Consider the following 24826-nt stretch of genomic DNA (forward strand, 5'->3'; position numbering starts at 1 on the left):
AGAGCGCACCCAGGAAAGGCAGGCTATCAGACCAGAAATCCTGGCATCAATTCAGGACCTCCCAAAAGATGACACCCTCAGTGAATCTGGGGCAATGTTCTGTTGCAGAAGACTGTCAAAAGCTAGCCTGTGGGGGTGGCCGGTTAGCTCAGTTGGTTAGAGCGTGGTGCTAATAACACCGAGGTTCGATCCCCACATGGGCCACTGTGAGCTGCGCCCTCCTTAAAAAAAATAAAAGAAAAATAAAAGGCTAGCCTGTGTTGGTCTTGGCTCTGAGAGGAACCACAAAAAATGGCAGTCTCTGCAGAGCATCCAACCAGGCTCTTCCCTTGGTTTGACAGAATTCACAGAATCTTTGTGGCTCAAACAACTGAAGATAAGAATGTAGTTCAAAGTGGTGCCTGAGTAACACTGCACCTCCCATGCCTTCAGCAGAGGCAAAATAAAGCCTCCTATGGAGAACACACCATAAATCCAGGCCTCAAGGATTCCCACAAATAAAGTTACAATCAACGCGAGCTCAAAATTAAAATTCCTAGAACACACAGGTGAAGAGCTACTAAGAACGAGAGATATTACTGGAATGAATGGATTCAAATTTAAAATAAGTTTATTTTATGCTTAAACGGGAAAAAAGTGTTAAAATTCGACAACTGACTACAAGTCGATCAAAGATGACAAGTAGATTTAAAAAATAACTAAATCCAACTTTCACCAATAAAAGATACAGAACTGAAACTAGAAACACTGCGTTTACTTACACAGCAAATTAGACATAAAGAGAGAATTAGGACTACATCTAAAGAAACTGCCTAGAATGTAGCACAGAGAAGAAAAGGAACAAACAATATGTAAGAGGAGCTCCAGGGACATGAAGTGAAAAGGGAGAAGCCCTGACAAACACTTTTGATGAGAGCTTCAGCAGGAAATCATACAATGAGAGTGAGCTATATTTGAGGAGCCAATGACTGAGGATTTTCCTAATTAAAAACGACCAAAGACCAAGAAGAACCCTAATCTTCAGGCTTCGGAGTCCAATAAAGATAAAGAGAAGATTAACAGACTAAAAGGAATATAACTAGATTCACAAGAAACTCACGAATAACAAAGTCAATACCTACAGATTGAATTAGAAAAACATTAAGATCTCTACGGTGTAGCTGGAACCATCTTCTTCTTATCTTATAACCCTTTCACTATGTCCGACCCTCCAGCCAATGTATCAACCAATCTCTGCCCCTCACTCAGTCCACACTGGTCTCTACCTCTGCTCACGCATCTCAACCAGCTGGGGCCTACTTATCCACCTGAGTCTCCGTCCAAGGAAATCGCCTCCAGTGCCCCAAATTCAACCTGAAGTCTTTGCATGGAACTGCGATAGCACGTTTTTGGCCTTTTCTCATTACCTATGCATTGTATTATACTAATAATAACAAGTGCATGTCAATTAACCACCAAGTTTGTTAAGGACCAGATCAGTTTTATTCATGTATATATTCCCCAAAATACCTGGTACATTACTTGCAGAGGGCATTTAGTACTTAATTAACATTTAATGTAATTAACACGTGATCCAGATTTAAGCTCATTAAGACCGTAGCTCACTCATGTGCAGTTAATTGGGGAACTTGTTTCTTCCATACTAGCTCTCAGATTTTTTAAGGCCCTGTAGATTACCTCTCAGTTAATAAGAGTATTAAGATAAAAACTGGAATTCTGGTATTAAATCAACATGTCTGGACATTAAAAGACAGATCTGCCTTTTGATATACTAGATATAATTTTGATTATTTCTCAGCAGCATTTTCATAAGCCCTTAGAGTCTTTAAACAGTAGATAGTTTTTCAGGGTGGGTGGTGAAAATCACAGATCCTTTTGAAAATCTGATGATTCTCTGATTTTTAATATAATTTTGTGGCTCACAGATTTTTCATTTTTTATTTTTTTATTAGTTTCAGGTGTACAAAACAACGTAATCGACATTTACACCCCTCATAACCCACCCCCCATTTCCTACCCCTCTGGCTGTTACAATTCCATTGACCACATTCCTATGCTGTACTTTCCATCCTGTGACCATATATATGGAGGTGCCAAAAAGATGTACACACATTTTAAGAAAGGAAAACTGTATTAAATTGTAATACTCAATATAGACCAACAACAAAAGATAAATACAAGTCCCGTTTGACGTCTGCAGTTACAGGAGGTGCTCAAAGTGGTTCCCATCAGCGTCCAGACCCTTCTGATGACGGCGAACTACTGCTTGAGCAACGTTGACCAACGTGTCCACTTGGATACATTTTTTGGCACCACCGGTTTGTGTGTGTGTGTGTGTGTGTGTGTGTGTGTGTGTGTGTGTGTGTAATTATAGTTGACATTCAATACTATTCTACTTCAGCTTCAGGTGTAAAGTGCAGTGGTCAGGCATCTACACAGTCTACGATATAACTAAAGTTCAACTTTGAACCCAAACATTTGCCCTAAAAATAAAGACTTCTGGATGCTACATCTAGACTACTTTATACATGCTATAGCGATATTCTGGTCAGGAAGGGAAAGGCAAAGGCAAATGATTAACAAAAGACAGACTGGCAAAAATGTACCAGAATCACACAGAATATTGTACAGTGGATCTATCACCTGATGATTGAGCTGGAACACAAAGGCCTGACAAGGCTGGAAAGCTAATGTCTATGTGGAGAAACTCAAAGCTCACAAATGTGTTTTGCCGGAGGGAGAATGTAAGTACCAATGAGATATTCACTATTCCTGCTCTGACTTACTCACTAGGTACAAGAAGAAATTTACTCAGAGAACCGAACATGCTCTAAAGTAGTCCAGCCAGGGCAAAAAGAAAGCCAGGAAGTAGAAGCCGGGGACTAGGAGGAAGTGACCACAGAAGTTAAAAAACCCAGCTACGTCACAACACGCTCAGACACTGTCTTACTATTTACTGTGCATATGCATTTCCAGGTCTGTGGGGGGAAAGGCAAGGTACATGATGCCCGTGATGCCACGCACAGGCCCGCATTTCACTTTGAAAGGGAAAAGCTGATGAAGTGGGTGAACCAGCGCTCAAACGTCTATCTGACTCAATCCTGTACTCTGCCCACAATGTTCCACTGTTCCATTAATAACTCCCTCATATAAGAAGAAAGCCCTTGTCCTCTGTAAGTAAATTAACACAGAATTAATATAGCACAGTCACAAATAACCAGGAAAATACCAACTACTTACGCAAAGACTGGTCTAACAGCATTATTCATATTCCCGTAAGTGGCTCGACCCAGCAGCTCTCTGAAACAGTTTTCAGCCAGCACACCGGGATTCTCCTCTTTGTCAGTGGTGGAAGGGGAAGAAGGAGGGCCTATGCGACTGAAGAGGGGAAATAAAAAAGGAATGCAAGAATTCTAACGCTAGTTCTAACAGTTAAACAGATTTTACTTCTAGAAATGTTAAAATAACGTTTTCTTTTTATCCCAAAATATCTTAGAAGGAAGAATAAGAAATAAATACAGTAAAACTCTTTTTGTTGAAAATAATTATAAAGTGAATAGTTGCCATTATTGTTGTTATTATTATTATTTTACTTCTAATTTCCTCTGAAAAAGCATGCTGGATCTCTAAAGAATATCAGAAGTCCAGTTATAATTTCTATTTCTTACACTTGCAGCTAAGTAATGTTAATTCAAACAGCAACTTGGATGCTGAATAATAAGCAGCAATAAAAGTATAAAATTATTCTAAAACAAATAACTCCTTAAGTGTATGCGTAAAAAATCTGTGGTCTGGTAAGCCTAATGTGATTATACTAAAGACGAGTAACTTTTCAGAAAGGGCACATATTTAAACTTACTCGAGTTTACTGAGAGACCACTATTTACATAATAGTAAAGACAACACTTTCTTACCCTAGCAAGCACACAAACACTTACAAATGTGAGGCAGCCTCAAGCCTAACATCTGTATCAGTACCTGTCGATATCTTCTGTCTTCTGCATGTTAAACAGCAGGGATGGAACAATTTTATCCATATGTTGGGGTTCCCAAATAGTAGCCCGAAGCTCATCATTAACTGTCTTGCGAACCACGCCTTGAATACCCCTGATCCCGGCAATTCGAATTCTATAAAAAAGAAAAAACTGAGTCACGAAAAAAAGTTATTTGATCAAGTCTGCTTGCTTAGCTAAGAGAATGAATGCCAAGTAAATATCATCTCAAGTCAATAAAATAAAAATAACACAACAATAAGTCAAATTAAAATCTCAAAAATCTAAGACGGACAAAGAGATAAGGCAGTTCCAAAAGAGACTTACCTTCAATACCATCTTTTTAAAATCAGCATTTAAAGTTTAAAAGGACTGTAAAAATGTAGTACTATCTAGTCTATATTATTTTTCAATAAAAGAAAATTTAATCAAAAGCATTCGGTTTTCCTAAGAGGATGACAATATTCCAACTAATATGAACTAGATTATCTCCATTGCTTGCCCAGAAGTCTCAGTAGCTGAGCGAAGACGGTTTCACTCTGCACACGCGTCAGTGCTTCCTCAGACTTTCACTGCTGCTCCCGGGGCTTCTCGCCTCCTCTAATCCACCTACGGGAAGACTACGCTGGTTCCTTAATGGTGACGAGTAAGAACAATCCAAACGGAGTGCAGATAATCTCAGCCCTATACATCTGTGTGTAACGACACATACATTATCACGTGGCTCTGTGACTTAAGACGTAACCACAGTGAGTGCTAGCCTATCCTCCCTCACAATCCATGTCCCCAAATTCCTCAAGCTCTTCCTCTCTTCTTAAAAAACAAAACAAACAAAAACTATACATTCAAGAATGAGAAAAAAAGTGACTAGAAAACAGCATACAAAAGATGGGAAAGAACAACTTCACAAGCAGAGTTAACCTGGTCACCCATTTGCCCTAAAACACGTTCCCTCTGGCCAAATTTGATTGTTATTTACTTCCTTTTTCGCTACTACAGGAAATACTCACCTTTCAAGGTTTATTCAGTTTGCCCAACCCATAAATAGGTTTAGAGAACGGAAGATACGGGGAAGGGGGTGGTACTGCTTTACAAACCAAGGGGGAAATGACGCAGGCATTTGGGAGGAGCAGATGGAAAACGGGGTGTGGCGATAACATGATACCGGGCAGGTGAGAAAGGGAACTGGAAGACATAGCCACAAAGCTTGCCTACCACGTTTCCCTGAAAATAAGATGTAGCTGGACCATCAGCTCTAAAAGTTAATATAAGACCCAGTCTGATATTATATTATATAAGACCCAGTCTTATGTTAAAATAAGACTGGGTATTGATTTTTGCTCCAAAAGACGCGTTAGAGCTGATGGTCCAGCTACATCTTATTTTCGGGGAAACTTGGTATTTCAAAGTTGTGTCTACACATGCTGCTTTCTAAACTACAAAATGCCAAGAGACTCGGTGCAGCCATCACAAATGGGCAAGCCTAGTGTCAGCACAAAGGTGTCTGCTTCACGGACCTGCTGCTACTCCCTGGGTGATGAGAAGGCCAAGCGCGGGGGACACAGAACACATGAATAAACAAGATGACACGAGAACGGTGGCTCATGCCTCATGATACAGAAGCCCAAATAGAGGCCAGCAGATGGTGACCCCCTTGCTCAGGGCAGGTGGCGACTACCGATAGCTACTACAGCTACACAGGTAGCATCCAATTCAGATCTAGTATCTGGCCTAACCAGCATATTTCAGCCATGACCTCAAAGGAATTTCACAGTTTCCTTATCAATAAAATAGAACAATGGTCTTACGTGACACACAGGAATATTGTAAGGATTTAAGTGAGTTAATTCATGTAAAGTGTTTAGCCAACAAAGTGTTAAACAGAGTAAGCACTCAATAAGCATTAGTGGCTCATGCTGTTTATCATGACAATGATGATGATGATGGTGGTGATGATGGTGGTGATGATGGTGGTGATGGTGGTGACATGGTGATGATGCTGGTGACAGTGACGATGGTGATGATGATTTCCACCATAGATGAAGGTTGCTCAGAAACTTAGAGTTACAGCTTAAACAATGTGATGTGTAACTTTAAAAGTGGGAACTGTTGCTGCAAGGCAAATATTTAAAAAAATCTCAACAGTGATCAGCCCCATTTCCTATTGCCCATGTCCTGATTTCTATTTGTAGGGTTTCGCTAAAAATAAAGGGACAGATAATAAGCATCTAAATTAGAACCTAAAAGGGAATATAAACATGCCTGAAGAAAACCAAACGGGCTTTTACTTCAGGCAAAGCAGGAAAAAAAATCAAGTCCTCTATAAAGATCTTTAAGCATTTTAGTTAACACATTTGTTTTACAATAATTCAAATAAAATATTATTATTTTGGAATTTCAAATAGCATATGACATTGTAAAGACCTGGAATTCAGGTAAAAACTATTATAAGGCCTTTCATTTGTGTACAGAAAATTTCAAGTTTGTTTTTGCATAAACATTAATGTTACATGAAGATATGTTCAAAAGATAAGACCTTTCATTAAGGGGCGCTAAATACCTAAAAATAAGATGTAATAAAATTCTGAATTTCTAAAATGCATACTTTCATAAATAATATGGATACCACCATTTTTCACCTACACTGGTTTATATGTGAAACTCACTTCAACCAAAATTTGAGAAATTTCTAGGCGTAGTTTAGTAATCCTCATAATACTAAACTGGAAAAAAAAATAGTACCTTTAGGATATTTTCTGCATTTTAAAACAAAACTGTTATAATCTTGAAAAAAAATTGCCATTTTCTTTAGCTAGTCTTTATGATTTTGTGCTCCATTAACAAGTTAATGTCAGCTCCTGAGAACAGGGAACAGTTTCATAAAACATTTTTTAATGTCCTTTAGGGAGAAAAAAAGATTTTAGTGGCAACTGGGAGAAACAGAAAATTAAGTATTATAAGATAGTTACAATTATCTTTACCTTTGTAAGGCTTTAACCCTCATCATAAAGGAATAACATCAGGAGTCTAAATGGCCTTGAGGAAAAATTACACTACCTACATCTCAGACACAAATCCTATATCTGAAAACAACTATTAAATCACCTCTCAGCTTTCTTTCTCCAAGTTAAAAACAACTTTTGCACTGGTTTTTGTTTTTGTAAACCAACACTGTAACTTGCATACTAAAAGCTAGCATGACTTTACTTAACTTTAAAGGTTCTCATCTCCATGTAGAGCTCAACCTACAGATTGTGCTTACAAGTAAGTATTTGATTCCAGATTACTACTACAATGTATCTGAAAGAAATGTTGAAAACTGCCCAAATAAGTTGTCATGATAACCTGAGACTGACAATGATTCTGTAATATACATTCCTTTATTCAAATGATCTGTGTATTCCTTCAAAGAGCCTACTACGTGCCCAGCACTACTCAGTGCCAGTGCTACCTCAGAAGAAAGCCTTTGTCCCCATGGAGCTCATATTCCGCAGAAGAGTGAGAACAGGTAAGAGCTATGAGAAGAAGATGAACAACTGGGGATGGGATGGCAGGACTGACATTACCGACTAAAAGGTGGCCCGGGAGGACGCTCGCGAAAAGCTGACATTTGCAGAAATCTGAACCAAGTAAGGAAAGAAGCCTTGTGGGTGTCCGAGGAGTTATTCTAGGCAGAGGGACTCCTTAGTCCAAAGGCTCTGGGAGAAGTGAGCCTGATGTGTTTAAGAAACAGCAAGGAGACCCCCATGGCTGGAGTAGAGCAGAAGGAGAGGAAATGGTGAGATGACAGGCCCTCACGGTGCGGTAGGGGTGCACAATGTGGCATTCTGAGTTACAGTAAAGACTGAATTTTACCGAGTGAGCTGGGAAACCACTCTCAATTTTGCCACTGCAGTTGGTTCTTCTAACAGCAATGAAAAGTGGTATTTCAGGAATAACACATACATTTTCACATTTCCGTTGATAATTATTATGCAATATGCAAGCAAGATATTCATCAATAAATCACTATGACTTTAAATCATAATGTTAAATAATACCTACTCTGTTCGTATTTCTGGATCGCTGTGACAGGAATGACACATGGCACTGAAGCGAGATACAAAAAAGTCATAACGTCTGTGATAGGATGGTGTGTCTTCTTCAATATTTGCAAATTTGACAAACTGGAAAAAAACACACAATATAACTGTGTTACTGCCTTTTTGAAAGTGGGGACCAAACACATGTACTTTCATTTATTACTTATTACATTAATAAGACATATTGAAAGAAGCAAATGAGACATATGAAATATCATAAATACCACATATATACAGTAGGAATCTTTGAATAATGAACTTTAGAAAACCAAGGATACAGCATTATAAATATTGAATATAACTTGTTAACGCAATTCCTGTTGAGTGAGTGAGCTGGCTGTCTAGAAGGAAAGGTCTTACTCTAAAGCTCGTTTCCTGGATGCTGGCTTCAGTGATGACCTCACGCCCAAACTTACAGGCAATTTTATTTCTTAATTGTGAGCAGGAAATCTTCCTTGACAGCTGTTACGTAACACATGAATGAATAATATTTATACAAATAAGATTGGATAAGAAAAGGGGACATAAACTGAAAGAAACATAACAAACTCAGCGGAGAAGAAAAGTACCGAGATGGATAAAATCACTCTACCTCCTTTCAAAAGATTAAAAAAAAACAAACTATCCATATGTCTAGGAAATTTTAAATATCCTACATGAATCACAGACTTGGCCCTAAGAGTCCTTAACATGCACTATCTTTTCTCATTAGCTTTCTTATTCATTTGGTGATTTATTAATTCTGTATACCAAGTAGCCTAAAGTAATAAGCTGTTCGTTTCCTTGCAGATTAAATACATATATATACCCGTCAGGATACAGGCTGATGGCTTTGAAAGGCTATACCCAAAAGAATTATTCAATCAAATTTTCTGATACTCACCTGGAAATAAAACTGAAATATCATAGAATAAATTCGAAAAAATGAAATTATGATGCCAAAAAGACTTTAACTCAGCCAGAGCTAAGTCATCTGTTTTTAAATTTTATATGATTCACATTATCTAGAAAAGGGCCACATATACTGTACCTCGCTGAGATTAAAGTGGCATTAATTACCAATCTATACCATACACTGTACTAGGTATTTTCACATCAGTTCTTATTTAACCATCCCAATAACCCTCTAAAGACTTTGTCATTTCTCCCCGTTTTCAGATCGGAACACTGAAATTCAGAGGTTAAATCATTTGCCCAAAGTGACACAGTCAGTAAATGGTGAAACTGGCATTACAGTCCAGGGGACAGAGTCTAATTTTCAAGATTCTCTGAGTACAGACTGTATAGTTTCAGAAAATATTAAATATATATTAAAAGGAAATAAAAATATTAAAGCATTAACTTTTAAATATTGGTATTACAGATGTCTTTAACCTGTTTATTCTTTCACATGCTCTAACGTTTTCCAAATTTGCTACAATAAACGTGTATTTTAAAAGCAGAAAAAAATTAATCAGAAATAAAAATTTGGCCATTAAAATGTTAAAGGTTCTGGAAAAATTTCCAGGAGGAGAAACTTAATTCTCTTTCCATCTGTTGAGAGTGACAAATATGAGTACAGATGAAAATGATCATTTCCAGAAGCATCTCATATTGTCCACGAGCATAAAGAACAGGATAAAAAAATGGGGGAAATGAGACACAGCAGAGTGCAGGGATTATGGACAGACTGCTAGATGGACCTAGATTTGGATCTTGAATTTACTAGCAAAATGTGTGGCCTGTGAAATGGGATACTTAACTCACAGGGTTGTAAACAGATTCAAACGAGAACCCAATAAAAGGTGGCACAAGGCCTCATACAAGGTATGCACTCAATAAAAAATACGTCCTACTTATTTGTCACTGAAAAATTCAAGTGGAGAATTAGATATGTTTCAAAAGGTACAATAAAGGGAAGCAGCAATGTAATCCTTTAGATGTAAGCTTCTCCCACTGATCACTATTAAAATTTGGGGCCTGGTAAGTTCTTTGTTGTGGGGACCATATTACATGTGGGACGTTTAGCAGCAGCCTTGATACCACTAACACTCCCATCCTGCACTGTGAAAAATCAAAACAGCCTCCCGACATTGCCAAACGCTCAGGAAGTGGGGGGACAAGTGCCCCCCAATGAGAATCATTGCTTCAGTGTAGTGAATGGTTTTCAAGCACTGGCCCATGTGGACAACTGGTAAAAAATATTTAAAGGAAAAGGTTAAGAAAAGCAATGAGGCTTGAAACAAGTGAGATGGATCAACTGAACTCAGGAGGAACAAAAAAGGAAAATAATGTATGCTTTCCTAGATCTTAATCCACAATAATGATGGTGTATTTATACGCAAAAACGCAAGCTTTGGAGTAGGGAAGACCTAGCACTGAATCCCCTAGATACAGCATTACTTCACTGTGTCTTTGGACACGTTAGCTTCAAGTCTTCATCTATAAAATGGGAATAATATTTCTGAGCTTGAAGGGTGTTGTGAGAATATAACGACATAATAAATGTGAAGCATCTAGCAAATACTGTATTACAGTTGACCCTTGAAAAATACAGGGGTTAGGGGTACTGACCCCCACGCAATAGAAAATTTGTGTATAATTTTTGGCTCCCTAAAAACTTAACTACTAATAGCCCACTGTTGACCAAAAGCCTTACAGATAAAATATATAGTCAATTAACACATATTTGGTATGTTATATGTATTATACACTGTATTCTTACAATAATGTAAGGTAGAGAAAACAAATGTTATTAAGAAAATCATACGGAAGAGAAAATACATTTACAGTACTATACATATTTATTGAAAAAAAAAAAAAATCCATGTATAACCGGGCCCGTGTACTTCAAACATTTGTTGTTCAAGGGTCAACTATATTTCCTTAAAAAAATCTGAACCAGTGTTGCATATAGTATTAATATTTATTACCATTATGTATTATTATTTATAACAATGATTATATATTACCATTTATTGATAAATTAATTACCTAGCAATTTTCTCTCCTGAATCAGGGTACAAACAGATACGCTGCATTATGCTCTATACTTTTCTGTATTTGAAATAATAGTTCACAATAAAAAAGGGGTACTAAGGAAAAGTACCTAGCACAATTGCTAAAACGAAAGAGAAACTGAATAAATCACGCACTGTCACACTGGGTCAGCATCAGCACAGAGGCAAATGTCAATAAATTAAAATAAAATGTACAAAAATCATTAATAAATACAAAAGTATTAATCAGTACCAGTCATGTTTGACAATATTTTTTCAATGTTTAATTTTCAATGTATCAATTTTCAATGTTTGACAACTCAGCACCACTAAAAACTAAAATTAGATTTCCCAGGAATACTAGATAAACAATGTTGGTCAAGATTACACAGAATTTCATTTACTACAATTCACTCAAATCAAAGTAGGTAATTGAAGAATTTGGTCTTTTGCCCAAATGACTCATTAAAGAAATCCTAATGGCATTGCTGGCTGCAAGTAGAGAAACTTCTGGGAGTGTGCACTAAAACTTCCACCCCAACCAGGAAACCATTTTCCCTCAAGTTTTATCACTAATTATAAAGGAAATAGGAGAAGCCTCAGTAGCTACACTGCCTGAAACTGAGCCCATCACACCACTAACTGCATTTGCAAATATGCAACAGTTTCCCTCTTGAAATCATAGAGGATTTTACATACTCTTGCTTTGTTCTTAAACATTCTACTACTACCAATAATGACTACCAGTGTCACGTACTATTTTAACAGCTTCACACATATTAACTCATATCACACAACACGCCTATAAGGTTGGTACTACTGTATTCTCATTTCACAGATGAAAAGCTGAGCAAGGAGAGGTTAACTAACTTGCCCACAGTAGACAGCCAGAAAGTGGTACAGGCATCATTCAAACCAGGGCAGTGGGATCCTGCAATTCATGTTCGGTCACCACCTATACTTTCTCCCCTATACTATAAAAGAACTGCCCATAAACAACAGCAGGCGATATGTGACTCTGTCAGTTGCTGATAAAAATCTGGATGGGAACCTATGATTGGCTGAATGCCTGAAAGCTTCCTCAGAGGCGAAGCTGTACAATAAAACTAAAGACGAGAGAAAAAAGGTTGCCCCTGTATTTTATTTTCCTTTGCAGATTTGCCTTCCCCAACCCCACATATGTTTAACGAACTATGGTTCAGGATAGGAGAGAATGTGTGTGGCCCGCACAAATAGTTCAGAAGTAGTGTGAGAAGGCATGGGGAAATAACCCCGACTTTGATGGCCAATGACTTTCTGTTGCTCCTTGTGGTTGGTTAATAGCACAGATTTCACAAGGATACAAAAGCTAGAGACAAAGTGTTCTAACCACCTGTGTCTATACTGGTTGTCCAAATGCCCTCACCAGAGCATTTGCCTTTACAAGGTCACGATATTCTCAGAATGCCTCTCCTGTACATGCTAATGAAACTCAAAGTTAGTTAAGAGAATTGTTTACTCACAGAATTTGTTCCAAGAACTTGAAGCTTTGGTTCGCCTGATTCCAGCAGCTTTGCTACCATATGAAGAAAGCTTTCTACAAATGGCTTGATGCTTTGGGAATGGCAAGCCATAAGAAGCTGGTCCAGTGCCTCCATAGCAATTAAAACATACCTGAGTGTAAGAGGAGAATGATGTCAAAGCATTTCTAGCTCTCTTAACTCTAAGTGCTTTTTACTGGATTAAAGTAAGTTTATTAAAATGAACAAAACACAGGAAGGCAAATTTAGTGGTTTCTAAGTAGACTCTTAATTCTCACAAGCAGTAATGATCTACATTATAAAATAATTCTCAACTGAAGTATACAAAAACTGTACTGGCCTACTCCACTTTCTCCTTCTCACCAAAAGCTCTTTCAGAGCTTCCTTAACATGAGCTTTGTGTGTGTTTTTCTTTGTAAACATGGACATTTTCTGTTTTCCAAACTTTTAACATTTCTTTGTATCTGACCCCAAATAGTTATAAGCAACATGCCTAAATTTCCAACATAATCTATTTGTAAACATCAATATATAAGCATTAGCAGCAACCACAGACTATTATCCTAAGAAAGGGTCTCGTAAATGTTACCTTACAACTCATCAGATTTTAAAGCTCATACAAAAAATTGAAAATAAGACTTTAGTTAACTTTGCTTCAACAATGAACTAAAAAACTATGTGTATCAAGACTCACTAAAATGTTCTAAGTGCTTAACAACAGAGACGTGGAGAAAGCCAATATTTCACTTGTAGAATGGAGTACTCTAAGAAAGTAGGATCATAAAATGACAATATGGCAATTTGTAATCCAAATTTTCCAAATCATTACCTTTGAAGCACAGAGAATGGATTGAGACAGTAGACTTTTATTCACAGGTAGTTGTGCAGCTAGCACCATCCCCAACCAGCATGCTTACACCTTCCGAACCTTAATATCTAAGCCTAACAATAGTTCTATTCTATTACTCCGACAGGTAAAATTGAAGTCGTGTTACAAATCAATTGGTTAACAGAATCTTCCTCTTTGTTTTCAATTTAGAGACTGGTTTTTTAAATTACAGCACCGCACTAATAGACTAAGGGAGTCCATTTTCACTATTTCCATTAGAGAAGTTTCAAAAACGAAGGGACGCTTAAGCTAAAGGCAACTGCATTAACTAACATGAGCCTATTCTTAAAATCTGACCACAAGGAAAGTGAAAGCTGCAGCATCTATCTAGTATTACACATTTCCTTGTATAATATTACAATGCTTCACCCTCACATATCACTTTTGCCTGACTAGATGGCAAACTAACTTACAGGACGACTGACTCTGAAGAAGTTTCCAATGATACAATATGACCAGCAATTAGTTTCCTTACCCAGAACGATGTCTGACAACATCCCTGCTCAACCTTTCTGCCAGGTAAGAACCAATTCGATCTAGTTTCTCTGGAGCAGATACTGCATAAAACGTCAATTTCTCCATATCAGCTTTGACAAGGCCATCCTAAAACACAATAACAACAAGATAAACAGGTTATCTATATTTTCATGCTTTTTTTTTTTTTGTATTTCTGAGTGTTGCTTGCTTCCCATTTCCCCTTTTTGGCTTGGTGATTAATCCATTTTTATGCTGAATCTTTCTGGATGTAGCTCCCTTAGTGCTAATATTCACCACTGTGGACAGACAGAATTTTTTAAAAGTTGAAAATGACCCATTTAGGCAAAATATTTAAATATACCTTCATAAGCAATGAATTATTCTAACACCCTCCTACATAGAGAAAAGATTCCCAACAAAAGCTTTCACCGCTCCCTCACTGCCTACAAGGCAAAGCGGGTAAAGTAGACACCTGGTCTGTCGTTCATATTCCTCCTTCACATGGCCCCTACCTCATCTTCAGTGACCAGACGCTGCAGACTACCGAGGGTAACAATGTGAATATTCAGTCTATTAACTAATCCTTCTGAAACTGTGGTCAACACGATTACCACCCATCACACCCATCACACGCTACAATTTCAAGGGTCTGATCTCAAATGTACCTCTTGCTTTGCCATGCCTTTTCTCTTGCCTGGCCCCTCATTTGCAACAAACAGACTAATCTTTACTTCTGCAGGTGGTGTACATCCTTCAAAGCTCAGCAAATCTCATTTTCCTCTGAGAATGTTTCCCAGACACTGCCAACCTACAGTGATACCCTCCGTGATTTAAAGGAAAAACTTTACCACCTGTTTTACGTAACGTTTCACTTACTGATGTAGGCACTGTGATTTAATATTTAATATACTTTTGCTTTATATCAGTCAATGGATGGGAAGCTCCTTAAGGGCAGGAAACATCTTAGGGTTGTTTTTTTTCCCTACGCCACAAATTATGCAGGGTATCTGACAGCAAACAGTATTTAATTACTACTTATCCTCCTCTAAATAGCTGTTTAAATCAGATTTGAGTAAAAATGAGATATAGCTCATGTCATGAGACATATAAATTAATGTTAAGATAACCAAAAGGTTTCTATAGTTGGCTACATTTTAAAATAAAGAATATTCTGGGAATCAAACCCATGTAACAATTTTGGTTCATATCCATGTAACACTAGACTAAAGGAATCTTAGAAAATTTAAAGAGTGTCAAACAAAACCATTTAAACCCAGTTGCTTTGAAACCAGTAATCTTCTACAGTAAAGTAACTTTTATAAAAAAAAAATAAATGAAAGAATGTTAGTAAAAACAGAACAAACTCTGCCTGGAATATTCTTACTTTACACCTCAATTCTCTTCTAAAAACTGTGTGGCCAGCCCTATTTATTCTTTGACTCGTAGCTGAGATTTCATTTCCTTCAAGCCTTTCTTCTTCCAAACCCGAATTAGACATCATCCCAACGCTAGCAGCATCCTGTCCTTCGTTTCTCTGTCACGGCATTCTTACACAATATCGTAATTGCCAATTTACTTGTCTATGAGCTTGGTGACAGCTCATGGCTGCGTTCACAGTTGTCTTCTTAGCATTTCGTACAAACAAGCTGGCACTAGTCCCTAAGTTTGGATGAGTATTACTTAAATTTAGGAACTATTTGGATAAAAGAATGTCACCTGTCCGTCATTCCAAGTTTATGCTTTATCGATGAAAAGGATATGAAAATTAGACAGGCAAGCATGGACCATTTAGATGTAAAAGAGAAGTATAAAAATAGTGGTGGGCACAGTGAGAGTGGGGTAAAAGTAGAGAAATGAAATTAGGGAAACCTTCGGGAGGTCAGCGGGGGGGAGGATGGGTCAGCAAAGAGAAGGATCAGATGGAGATCAAATTACTTTTGGATCCTCAGGGAATATGTTGTCCACCAGACGTTTGTAGCGAGGACGCAAAGCAGAGCAGCAGCAACACACTCCTGTTCAAAGAGAAGAAAATCACAAAGGACAGAGGTTATTCATATTGCAAACTGACCTAGAAATTCAAGTTTCTAAACTTCAATGGGTTATTTAAAGTACAGGGTAAAAACTCAAACTGCCACAAACAGAAAAAGTCACGCAAATTCAATTACTGATTAAGAAATGAAAAAGTTAAATTTCTTCTCCCCTCCCCAAAGACACCAGGTTAAAATGAATACACTAACGAATTATTCCGAAGTTCCAAACCAAATTGTTTGGGGGCAAGTGTGTGTACACACACACACACACACACACACACACACACACACCCCCTACCGAATTCATCCTATGAGGCAAATATATAATCGGGACACCCCTTTACCTCCTTTCTGATCTCATACTACTCTCTGTATGCCCCATCCCTGCTGCCCCCCCATGGCCCATTCCCCCAGCCTGACCCAATCCACTCAGCTCCAGCCACAATGGTCTTAGAATGACAGCTCACTCTTAGCATAGCTGGTAAAAACAGATAATACACGTATTTACATAATGAAGTGGAACCAAGCTCAAAGGAAAGTTCAGAAATTTCAAAAGCTGCTGAAGGGCTGCTCTGTATATTTTCTGTTGCTGGTGTTTTGGAAAAAGCAATGGATTTGGATCCGGAAGACCTGGGCTCATTCCAGCTCTTTCACTTGAGCGGCTCCAGGAGCCCGAGGTACAGCACATGAGCCATCTGAAAAGCTTTATGTTAAGTGGGGGGATCGTTTTCTTGTCCTGCAAAGTCCCACCTGCACACGAGTGCTGGTCTGGAGCCATTATAAAGCTGTTCTCATGATTTACGAAACCGGGGTTTGCATGTCTCTGTGTAAGTGTGATTTGTATGTATTTAGAAACAAAACTATGGGATAAGAGAACACTTGAGCAGGAAGTTAAGAGGACTCCGATCGAAGCAGACATCTGCTACTATCTTATCGAGGAACGTTATGCAGGAGCCAAATGCTCTGGGTCTCACTTTGCGCTGAAGTTATGCTTCCTTCACGCATGCAGTCATACACCACAAGGGAAGGGAGTGCCAGCACAGGCCGAAACAGCAAAGACTGAGTCCGGACTTGCAGTAAAGTGGAGCCATTCATCATAAAAAAACAAGGCAGTTAAGATTCGTACAGCATCTTCAGTGATCACAAAACATACATGCATGTATACATACAGAAACTTACATAAATGATGCATCAATTATTGAACCATTTCTTGCAAACTAGTGAGGTACTATTATCTCTACCACTTTACAAGAGTGGAAACTGCAATAGAACTGACCACATAACTTACTTACACAACAGCAATGACTGGGTGAGACTCCAAGGTCTCGCTGTGCAACGCCACAGGTGTTAGTGGTCAAATCGATCAACACCCAACTACTGCATTTGCACCCACTGTGTGGTATCATGCTAGATACCACAGATGCAAGAAAGTATAAAAGACACAGGATGTTTACCCTTGAGAAGTTTACAAACTGGTATAAAAAACAGTGGATAATTCAGTATATACTTAGGCACTATATGCTGATAACATAAAATGCTACCCATTGTTTAGGGTGTTTTCTACTTTAATACAAGCAAAAAACTCCAAACAGTCAATTAGAGGATTTTTTTTTTTTTTTTTTTTTTCAGATTAACACCAACATACCTGAATTCTTTTCAGAGTCTAAAAGTGAAACACAGGTCTGATTATGAGAAAGAAAAACAAGAGTAACAGCCAAATAAGCAAAAGTCCTATTTCTGTTTCTCCTATACCTTATATAACTATACTTCAGATAAATGTGAATCCAGTGAAATAAATTAAAATCAAGTATGTATTGAGTGATTAACTTATACAGGGCCCTGAGCTAGGTACTGCGATGATGAAAGAAGCTTGTAACCTGCTGAGAAGATGAAGATGAACAGTTTGCTAACACTACAAGGCCAAACAGTACATTCAAATTGCTGTGGTGGCAAAGAGACTGGCGACGGCACTCGAAACAAGTCTCAGAGTTTCAAGTTTCCCATGAGAATGGGAAATTGTGCTATTTTCAATATAAAGAAAGGATTCTTAATTAAGCTATTAAGTTTCATTTACATTGACACTTTCTGATGTTATACTCGTATATGGCTTTTAGTTTAAAGAGGCTTCAAACACACGTGAACTTGGAATATACCTGATATCTAGTTCCTCCTTTCAGAAAGCGTAGGTCTGCTCGTGGGGACAACTGAGTAAAAAGGCCAAATGCCGAGCAGACAGCATGGTGTAAGGGGTAGGGACTCGGGCGTCAGACAGACCTGGGGTCAACCCACGCTTCCTCTCTGTCCAGCTGGGTGGGCAGGTTACGCTCTCTCACTTCACCTGTCTCCTCATCGATTGAATGGGTGTATTCATGTCTTTTTCATATTAATTGGGACAATTAAATAAAATTGTACATAGAGTTCTTATTAAGGGTGTAACATACCATAAACATTCCATAAAAGGTAGCTCTTATGAGCAAAGCAAGAGAAAGAAGTGCCGTAACGGACAACCAAGGTGCTTGAGGGCTCTTGAGATAATATTCCCAACAATGTGAACACCTTTGCTGTAAACTAATCTTCTAAATATCACAACCGATTTTACAGAAGGTTCAGCGGAAGCTTTCAGTACCAGTATCAGCAGCAGTGGGCACAGCTGCCATGGTCTGAACAGAGCGCTATACTAGACACTTCCCAGCAGTGCTCGCTCACTCCTACGGCAGCTCGCGGAGGTGGTATTATCCTCTCAGAGAAATGAGGAAACAGAGGCTCAGAGAGGCCCATTTGTCCCATCACAGGCCGGTAAGGAGAAGGCTCAGATGCCAAGCAGATCTGATGACCCCAAAGGGTAACTGCCACACCAAATTCAAGTACCGGACAATTTCTAAATGACTAAACATGTTGGAGGCCCACACACCGTGACCAAGGCACAGGACTGCAGGAAGGAGTCTCACAGATGCGGAGTGCTCTCTCACACAGGAAAACAAATGATCCCCGCGCGGTTCTCCAGAAGCCCCCAAAGGAAACCACTCACTACAAACAAAAAGCTACCAACCACAGAGAGGACACATGAAATCAAGCTTGGAAAGTTCAATTTACTCAGGTTTCTATAAAATGAGAACACTGAAGATACTATAAGGTTAAAATGACTGTGACAACAGTAACGACAAAAGAAATAGCTACCGACTATGTTAAATAAGAGAACGTTGTACTTAGGGACAGCAGGAGAACAAGCGACATGGAATCGGTGGACCTACTGAGGCACAGCAGCGTGGCTGACTCCCTCGTGGCAGTCAGTGCGTAGGGCTCCTGGGGTTCGGCGGCGGGTACCTGCACGTACTCTTTCATGGTGTCAGGAACTCTTCTCCAGGGGATCGTCCTGTGTCTACATCCTGTTGCCTACTGTGCAGGAAGTGCCGAGTTTGCTGCGCTTGTAATCATTAGCAGAGGGCACTAATGTACTGTAACTTACCCAAGGCGCTGCTGACATCAAATATAAAGCTACCAAGAGCTTGATAAGAACTTGATAATATCCATATCGAATTCTGCTGGCAAGGTCAAATCGCTTACACAAGACCCTATAAAGTATTCGAGTATTGCTAATTTAGTAAGAGTAGATTTTCATAAAGTCTACATAAGGAAATAAACCTCCTTACACTTTTTTCCTTAAAGCATTCCTTGGATTCCACCTCATCCTAGCTCCTGATTCCTTCCAACACACTCCTCACTTTTCCGTCTCCTCCCAACCTTTTCCTTTCCAAGGGAAGAAACGCTAAGCATATCACCAAAAGCCTCAAGCAACTGGCAAGTCTGAGCAACATGATTTCTTCTTTTAAATTGAATTCTAGCACATAAAGCAATTCACTGTCCTCCTCCACAGCACGTGGGATTCAGAACCCTGCGTATGATACACTTTGGAGGAGAAACGCCCTGTCTCAAGTGGGATCACTCAACTATGGGAAAACGGAACTGGGGCAGAGTTGGAAAGATAAATTATACTGAAAAAAAAAAAAAAAGGGCTGGGCTCATGGGGCAGCATGTTCAATAAGGCTTTCTGAGCCTTAGTCAGTAAACAGGAAAATCCTTCCCCCTACCTCTCAGGGTTCGGTAGGAGTGCTAAATTAATATAAAAATCACCCGGAATCTTAAAAACACGAATGTACTTGAGGAAGTTTTACATCCTTCTCATTAACCATTTCTTTAAAGACTCCCCAAGACAACTGCTTCTCCTTAGCGCCCCCGACATCATTCTCCTGTGGATTCACCAATGTCCCCTCGTCCTCACCTCCCACAGGGGTCAGCTGCATGGACTCCAGCATCCTCCTTCTTTCGTGGCCAGGTTTAGAATTAATTTCCAACCCGTCCTGACCCACTCATAGAAGGACTTGAATAGCGGCACAGGAAACCTCACGCTGAGCTGAGGGTAGCATGGCGCAGGCGCTTGGGCACACAGGGGTCCTGGGAGAATTCCGCTTAATTCTAAGTATTCCTAGTTTGGGATGACATTTGCTTTGCGATGCAGCTCTGTAAGTTCGGGCGTCTGGATAAGTAATAAAGACTCCTTTAAAATAGGCCACTTGGAGTTCCAACTAACTATATTACCCAATGATAATTTGAACCTAACTGGAAATGTTAATGTCCCCATTATTAAACTATTAATGTGTATTATTAAACACCACCATGGCACTGGGTGCTTGGGATAAAACTATCCTCTAAAAGAAACAACAAAAAATCACTAACACAGTCATCACAGAAGTTGAAGAATACTTAGATCCTATACGGGAACCAACTATCATGACCTGCAAAGGCAGAAAATAATGGCATCTATACCTTCTATGTTGCAATTACAGTATCTCAATTAATTCTTAACTGTAATGGATTAAGAACTCGCTGGCATATTTAGGGATCACCAAATTTCATTCTTTAAAATGGGAATGGCTGTGATTACTGGGTTTTGGTCCTTTATGAACTCACTGTATATTTCTATCACAGCGCCTGTAAGAATTTATTGTACTTACTTATACACACATCTGTTGTTACCATGAGAAAATATGTTACTCCAACATAAAGCCCATTGTTGTATATGTCTGCCATATAGCAGACGTTTACAAAAACGTTCCTGCACTAAATGAATGTAGACCCAAAGTTCACTGGTGGATAAAATGAGCTTCATATCTGCTCTAGTATGTCCTATAAGAATCCAAATAATGATAAAGAAAGTACACTGTCCATTAAATAAATGCCAGAACCATATGAACCCTCCGACACATAGATGACAATGTCAACTGAATCACTTTAAACAATTAATGGTTTATTTTTAGGCCCAGCGGAGGCCATCAGTAATCAAGGTGAAAAGAGACAGACTGCTTTCCTATTAGAAGATTTAAAAAATTCATCACTTCACGAACTCTGGCTCTGTGGTATCCAAAACGCTTTAAGAGTTCGCATCACATATATTCCCTTCAAGGTTAAAACTAAAAGTCAAGTTAGTCATATAGTTAGTGTCAGAACAACATACAATTAAAAAGATTTAATAACATCACAGTCCCATTTACACATCCCCCTCCCAAGTAGCAAATACTGAATGTATAAATGTATACATGCCATCTACATATATATGTGTCATATACAAAGCCTGTAACATGGGTGTTATTCCTGTACTTTGAGCCATGTGTACAGGGGACTGTGCTAAGAACTACAGGGGATTAAAAAGAAACAATCTGAAAAGACAAAGGTTTAAAACCTGAATTTTAAAATAACATTTGGACACCATCTGAAGACAAGGGACATCCAATGTCAAATGGACCACGTGGCCAAAGGAGCCACAGCAGTTCAGAGAGAGAGAGAGAGAGAGAGAGAGGGCACTTCAAGCTCAAGTGAAGAGAGGGTTTAGGAAGGACAGGGAACTTGAGCTGTGGGCCACCCTGAAGAATGAATAGACTGAACTATTAGGTCGGTGCAAAAGTAATTGTGGTTTAAAAGGTTAAAAATAATTGACAAAACCACCATTACTTTTTCACCAACCTAATACAAAGATAAATTGAGGGTACTGAAGGACGATTACAGTCAGATGGAACAACGCAAGCATCACTCGGGAGGACGGCACGTGGAAAAACCGAAATGCATTTTCTAATAACCCAGAGCTCAGCAAGAAAGGAATGATACGTGGCACAAAGGAAGCAGCAAGAGGGTCAAGTGACTAATTAGACAGGGGGGTCAAAGGAACAGGAACGAAATAAACTTATCTTCAGGAAAGTGTTTCTTTTCAAAGGATTTTAATCCATTAGAGGGGTGTTTTATTACACGATTCTTTCCACATGTTATTCTAGACCTTCTCTCCTCTCATTATCAAGTTCACTACTTGTTCTTTATTCCCAGGCACATAAACAGCATGGAAAAGAGAAGGACAACAAAGGCAATAAATACAACGGAAGCTCCAATTCTGTTCGAAAGGAGGGTCTTCCCACTGCATGGCAATACGTGGCTCTAAAACAGCACGACACAGACAAACTGTTACACTTTTCAAAACTACTGACTTCCTGTCTGTAGGGGAAAAAACAGCTTCTTCCAAGCAACTAGTGTTTGGTCTACATTCAACGTCCTTTCCTCCCCCCACGCTTATAATTTTTAATAGAAAAATATGTATTAGATATTCTCCTGCTTACAAAGTCAACTTACAGATTTATACCTCGATTTTAATGCATGCTATCATACTTAACAGAAAAATTAAATATTACTCAGCAGAATTACCCAAGGACAAGAGCAGTAAAATGTAGAATAATCCTGGCTTTTAGAAAATATTATCCTGAAAGACGGCATATGAAAATCTTCTGGAGACATCATAGGGAAAAAAATACTGCAAATATTAGAATCAGAAAATATGTCATTATCTAGCCATTTCATATGATGTTGGCTTAGTTTGCGAAACAAATAAGAAACCATCCAGTGGATGACACAGAAACCAGAGCAGCAAGCAGGTAAGAAAAGTCCTCATACCTCTGCCCACCAGCTTTAGGACACAGCATGAGGTTCACCCCTCTGTAAGGCGGTACCTGGACCCGGGGTGCCTACGCCTTCTTCTGCCCCCAGGTGGCAGTCTTGGAAGGGGAGGACAGCACTCTTGTGTCCCAGGCTCCAGAGGTAAGTAATTAGATGAGGCATTGAAATCGTATGCGATCCGCTTTTTAAATGTAATATATAAAATGTTAACTAAACGCCATCTATGATACTGTCAGGAGCACTATTAAGAATTAAAAAAGAAATCGCATTTTCTCCAGGTGTAACTGTTTTTTAGAAAAGTATGTGAGCAACAACTTTCCTCTTGAGCCCAAGCCATGGTACGATTATATTGAGATTTACTTGGCACAATTCATAATTAGTATGTCTGGGGGGAGAGGAGAAGTAGGCAGCGGTGGAAAATAAATTTAAGGACCACGACTAAGAGAGAAAAAAATAAAGGGCGAAAGGCAAATCAGATTATGTAGAACTTAACAACGGAACTGAGAAAATATGACACTAAGGAATAATATGTTATAAAAATCCTACTTAAAACATAATCTAACAAAAACTCTAGTGACAAAAAAACAAAAGAGAAAAAAACAAATTTCCCTCATCTTCAGAGAGATTTAATGCCCAGCTAGGGAAACAGCTGGCAGTCAGTAAGGGTTCTGAAAGTTTCCATCTCTGGAGTATATTTCAACAAATCAATCTTTGGAGTTTTCTCTAAAAACTTATTTTCCACTTCTCGAGAGCAAATCCTGGTAAATATATGTAATATAAATGATCCTTGAACAAAGTGGGGTTGGGTATGCCACCTCCCCAGTCGAAAATGAGTATAACTTCTGACTCCCCCAAAACTTAACTACTGATAGCCTTGCCAATAACAAAAACAGTTGATTGACCCATATTTTGTATGTTATACGTATTATAGACTGTATTATTATAATAAAGTAAGCTAGAGAAAAGAAAATATTAAGAAAATCATAAGGAAGAGAAAATACAGTATTTATTTACAGTATTTATTGGAAAAAAAATCCACATAGAAGAAGACTTGTGCAATTCAAACCTGTGTTGTTCAAGGGTCACCTGTATAACAAAGCTAGCCAAAAAGTGAGGAGTACCTCACGTCAAGAAAAGGTGTTCTTCAAAAACAAACAAAAACTGACATCAGTGTATAGCCAAATGATTAGTGACAATCTCCTTTAATTTGGAATTGGAAAAAAAAGAACTGAAATTACAACTCTCTCTTTAGTTAGAATTTAGTTAGAATTGTTAGTATAAATTTCTTGAAACCGCGTGGAATATTGTTCTTTAAGAGTCTTTTCTTTTTTAAGATTTTATTGGGGAAGGGGACCAGGACTTTATTGGGGAACAGTGTGTACTTCCAGGATTTTTTTCCATGTCAAGTTGTCCTTTCAGTCTTAGTTGTGGAGGGCGCAGCTCAGCTCCAGGTCCAGTTGCCGTTGCTAGTTGCAGGGGGCGCAGCCCACCATCCCTTGCAGGACTCGAGGAGTTGAACTGGCAACCTTGTGGTTGAGAGGACGTGCTCCAACCAACTGAGCCATCCGGGAGCTCAGCAGCAGCTCAGCTCAAGGTGCCCTGTTCAATCTTAGTTGCAGGGGGCGGAGCCCACCATCCCTTGCAGGACTCGAGGAGTCGAACCGGCAACCTTGTGGTTGAGAGCCCACTGGCCCATGTGGGAATCGAACCGGCAGCCTTCAAGTGTCTTTTTGAAAACTGTTTTTGTTACATCAATCCCTGGACATAACCTAGGGGTTGATCTCTAATGGCCCAGGAAGTCTCAACTATTTTTATACCATTCTGAAAGGGCAAAAATTTCTTGAAACAGAAAAAACTTTCTATAG

The 24826-nt window shown here is 38.8% G+C and overlaps 1 protein-coding gene across 3 annotated transcripts in view; it reads right to left on the minus strand.

Annotated features, from left to right (window-relative positions):
- The window catches only part of EFR3A (EFR3 homolog A), an 82194-nt gene that overhangs the window by 37418 nt on the left and 19950 nt on the right, over positions 1-24826 (minus strand). The window contains exons 1-7 of one of the 3 annotated variants that reach the window (XM_088798945.1): positions 19220-19325; positions 15874-15950; positions 13937-14064; positions 12555-12705; positions 8037-8158; positions 3979-4128; positions 3241-3378 (exon numbers count right to left, since the gene is read on the minus strand). In XM_088798945.1, coding sequence (XP_088655071.1) covers positions 3241-3378; positions 3979-4128; positions 8037-8158; positions 12555-12705; positions 13937-14064; positions 15874-15950; positions 19220-19310 — 857 coding nt within the window. In that variant the 5' untranslated portion in view covers positions 19311-19325. Of the gene's footprint in view, positions 1-3240; positions 3379-3978; positions 4129-8036; positions 8159-12554; positions 12706-13936; positions 14065-15807; positions 15951-19219; positions 19326-24826 lie in introns of those variants that run through there. The other 2 variants (XM_019723947.3, XM_019723956.3) reach the window with 2 other exon arrangements.

This window comes from Rhinolophus sinicus, chromosome 6, assembly GCF_057876585.1.
Source record: "Rhinolophus sinicus isolate RSI-liver-muscle chromosome 6, RSI-T2T, whole genome shotgun sequence".
NCBI classification, from domain to species: domain Eukaryota; kingdom Metazoa; phylum Chordata; class Mammalia; order Chiroptera; family Rhinolophidae; genus Rhinolophus; species Rhinolophus sinicus.